This window comes from Lolium rigidum, chromosome 6, assembly GCF_022539505.1.
Source record: "Lolium rigidum isolate FL_2022 chromosome 6, APGP_CSIRO_Lrig_0.1, whole genome shotgun sequence".
In the NCBI taxonomy this organism is placed as follows: domain Eukaryota; kingdom Viridiplantae; phylum Streptophyta; class Magnoliopsida; order Poales; family Poaceae; genus Lolium; species Lolium rigidum.
In genome coordinates, this window is record NC_061513.1 from 321,111,893 (window position 1) to 321,116,203 (window position 4,311).

Sequence of the window (4,311 nt, forward strand, 5' to 3'; positions counted from 1 at the left end):
TGCCCGGCTGCTAAACAACTTTGGGAAACAATGGACCTGCAGCATGTGATAACAGAGGCGTTGGCTTTGGATAGGTCCGGATCTGCCATTTTGGAACATATAATGTGCACTCCTAATAATGATATTCAAGGTTTTACAACGGTGAACCTCAAGGAGGTCGTCATCACGATGTGCTGGTACCTTTGGTGGCTGCGGCGCCAACGGACCCATGGTGAGTCTACCCCGCCCATGGTTAAGTGTAGATTTTCGATTCTATCTATAGTGGCAAATTCTCCAAGAGTCTATGTCAAGCAAAGTCAAAATGAGGTGGCTAGATGGACTAGACCGGAGGCTTCACACGTGAAGCTGAATGTGGACGCCTCTTTCCATGATGATCGAAGGGCGGGAGCAACGGGAACTGTGCTCCGCGATGCCAGGGGTGATTTTATTGCGGCATCAACCTCTTACTTGCAGGGGATCGACACAACGGTGATGGCTGAGGCTGTGGCTCTGAGCAATGGCTTGGACCTGGCTATAAGAATGGGATGTACTCCCTCCGTTCTCTTTTAATTGACTCAGATTTAGTACAACTTTGTACTAAATTTGAGTCAATTAAAAAAGAACGGAGGAAGTAATAGATTGATGATCGAGTCTGACTGCTCGGAGGTGGTGGAGCGTTCAATGACAGGGAACAATGGTGGAGTGCTCAAACAGGAATATTTACTGAGTGCATTGACAAGATGACGACTATTGGGTGGGTCTCGGTTTGACATATCCACCGTGAGGCCAACCAAGTTGCTCATGTCTTAGCTCAGGACTCTTATACTAGTCATAGTTCGTGTAATTGGGTCGATGAGCCCCCTAGTTTCATTCTAGATAATCTCCTCTCCGATGTAATCTTATGATGAACTCGAGACGACAAGTTTCAGACGCACTCTTTTCCTTTCAGGTACCTAAGGCCTTGTTTGGAAACAGTGATTTTTTATGTTTCAGAGTGTATAATCCAACGTGTTTTGGGTGAATACCTTCTCATCACCCGATCCCCTTCTCTCACCCCAGAAACGCGAGTGTAAGAAACGCGCCATGTGCCTCGCGTCTGAAAATCTGGTCAACCCGACGAGTTTCTGTAGTTTTACTCGGCCTTACACGATCAAAAACCAGACTACCAAACGGGCTAAAGAGTGTATTTTCGGGTAATGGATTGGGCTGGTAAAATACACGTGTATCCATTTAGAAACCAGCCTGCCAAACAAGGTCTAAGGGGATGAAAGCCAAAGGTGAAAGAGTAAGGACACGAGATATTGGGCTGTAGGCTGTAGCAGATGGCCACGATCCAACGAGGGCCAGCCTGTATGGCTGTATGTAGCCCATCTCCATCTCCGACCTTGCTGAATAAGATCCATACCGCTCAATCCCAGCCACACATCTCCATTCCGCAACCAAACCACAGAGGCCCTCCTGACCTCCTCCTCCGCCACCGCTCACACCGCCGCACCGCGAACCCTAGCGCGCGCCCCGGCGACAGCGGCAACCATGGCGGCGGCGGGGAAGATCCGGTGGGGCGAGCTGGACGAGGACGACGGCGGCGACCTCGACTTCCTGCTCCCGCCCCGCGTCGTCATCGGCCCCGACGAGCACGGGTTCAAGAAGACCATCGAGTACCGCTTCGACGACGACGGCAACAAGGTCAAGGTCACCACCACCACCCGCGTCCGCAAGCTCGCGCGCGCGCGCCTCTCCAAGGCCGCCGTCGAGCGCCGCGGCTGGGCCAAGTTCGGCGACGCCGCCGCCGGCGACGACGCGTCCGCGCGACTCACCGTCGTCTCCACCGAGGAGATCCTCCTCGAGCGCCCGCGCGCCCCAGGTTCGCCCCTTGCTTTTGTCTGCATCGCATCCCCGCTCAGATCTGCGTCCATTCATCTGTTTCGGTCTAAACATTCCTAGTGGGTACGCAATACATTTGGGTGGGCATTAGGAGAACTGTAAACAGGTTGGTAGCCATGTTTTGAAGCAATGCTCCCATTCGGTAAGGGACAGGACGCTTGTTTTGCAAGCTGTTACGAAAATTCAGTTATGAATTGAGAGAAGCATGCCGCAGTTGAAAGTAATTCAGTCAGGAGGTCTAGATAGATACTTGGATAACTATGTTCTGATTGAGTTAGTCAGCCCATGTAGAAAGTTAACTTGTATTACTTTCGTAGCCCACCCACTAACCTTGTGTACCGTACCACTGATGTTTTAATTTCTGTCTTGCTGAACATGTTGATATTCGGTTAATGGATGCTGCAGTTTAGCAAGTTAAATGTTTGTTTTGTATATATAGCACACTGGTTACTGAATGGTGATTGTTTATCACTGGGGCATCTGAACTTGTCTTTTTTCCTGTAGCCCACCCAGTAACCATGCATACTGTGCCTCTGATGTTTTACTGTCTATCGTGCTGATCATGCTGACATTCAGTTAATGGATGCTGCGGTCAAGTAGGTTAAAGGTTTGTTGTTATACAGAGCACACTGGTTCCTGAATGATGATTGTTCATCAATGGCGCATGTTGACTGTCTTTTCTTTGGTAGCCCACCCAAAGCAACCTTGCATTACTGTGCCACTGATGTTTTACTGTCTATTCAGCCTTCACTTGTGCTCTGCTCAAACTCTAAAATGAGACTTGTTAGTATTGCTATTTTACTAATTCCTATTAATAATCGCTTCATTATTGTTGTCCCCAAATCCGTTAAACTAGCTGACTTTGCTCTATCTCAGTGCTCTTAATTTTAACTCCTCACTTAATTGTAGGGAGCAAGGCTGATGAACCAAGTGCGTCTGGTGATCCACTGGCAGCGGCAAGCAAGGGAGGTGCTGTTCTCATGGTTTGCAGAACCTGTGGCAAGAAGGGTGACCACTGGACCTCAAAGTGCCCCTACAAGGACCTTGCTCCTGCGCCAGATTCTCTTGACAGGCCCCCTACTTCCGATGGACCTCCAACACTGGGTGGTAGTGGTGCTGCCAAGGGATCGTACGTTGCTCCGAGGTTGAGGGCTGGTGCAGTGCAGGATGCTGGACACGACATGAAGCGCAGGAACGACGAGAACTCTGTCCGTGTTACCAATCTATCAGAGGACACCCGTGAGCCTGATGTCCTCGAGCTGTTCCGCACATTTGGCCCGGTCAGCCGCGTGTATGTTGCAGTGGATCAGAGGACTGGATCAAGCAGGGGCTTTGGCTTCGTCAACTTCGTCCACAGGGAGGATGCTGAGAAGGCTATCAGCAAGCTCAATGGGTATGGTTATGATAACCTTATCCTCCATGTGGAGTGGGCAACACCCAGGCCTAGTTAGTTACTATATCTACTGCAGATATCCCATAAGTATTTTGTCAGTATGTTTGAATTTTTGTCTCAATAATTCTAATGGACATGCATGACTGAATTTTGTGTGAGTATTCAGTGTATGAGCTGAAACTGTGTTTCTGACCTTAAGGTTTTGAGAAGTGTATGAGCTGTTTATCTAGGTGATAATCTAAAATCTCCCAAACTGTATGACTGAATTTTGTTTTAGTATTCGGTCATCTCGTACTAACGGTTGCTGTATAATACCAAGCAGTAATAGAACCTTTTTGCTGGTTAGATTTGTGTGAACCAAAGCCATTGATGTAGTTGTCGGGTCGCTGGGATCTTGATCCATCCCTCCGGATTAGCTAGAGATACACGCAGGACTAGGGCGGCGAAATGCTCAAAGTAGGAGCAGGTGTGAAACAAACTGTTTTCTGAATTCTGAACCATCGTACGATTACGTATGCTAGGTGCAAAGTTCTTTGGTGAGATAGATCCTTCAGCAGTTTACGAGATTGGGTTCAGTTTGCTATTTTTTACATTTTTTTACTTTGGTGTGTTGAAGCACAATTCCACACCTGTCCATCAACCACAGGAAACACAGTTTTAAAATGTTTCCTCGCCTTAGTTTGCAACTTTGTATATAGTGTTCACCGTTGGGAAATACAGATTGGTGCCACACACCCCTATACTTGGAAAAATAAAAATATATTAAAAAAAGTTCAATTTTTTTTAAACTTTTTTGGGAATCAAAGATGATCAGGTATTATATTTGAAACAAAATATTTCCCTAGGAAAATAGTTTTATTGTATCATAGGTAAAACAAACAAACTTGAAACGCTCCATGACCAGGTACTATTAACTTTATATTCATCATAATTTTGTTTTTTTTGCCCTGAAGACCATAGGAATCATTTTGTTTCCAAACATATTTTTCTACGAGTACAAACTTAATCATTCTTGGTTTCCAGGAAGATTCTATTTTTTTTAACTTTTTAAATTA

At 46.6% G+C, this 4,311-nt stretch overlaps 1 protein-coding gene across 1 annotated transcript; it reads left to right on the forward strand.

Moving 5' to 3' along the window:
* Positions 1-1,505: 1,505 nt before the first annotated feature.
* Positions 1,506-3,514, forward strand: LOC124661921 (eukaryotic translation initiation factor 3 subunit G-like). Its single transcript, XM_047199806.1, has 2 exons — positions 1,506-1,843; positions 2,773-3,514. Exons 1-2 carry the CDS (start codon positions 1,513-1,515, stop codon positions 3,312-3,314), a joined length of 873 nt encoding a protein of 290 aa, XP_047055762.1. The 5' UTR covers positions 1,506-1,512; the 3' UTR covers positions 3,315-3,514.
* Positions 3,515-4,311: the final 797 nt, after the last annotated feature.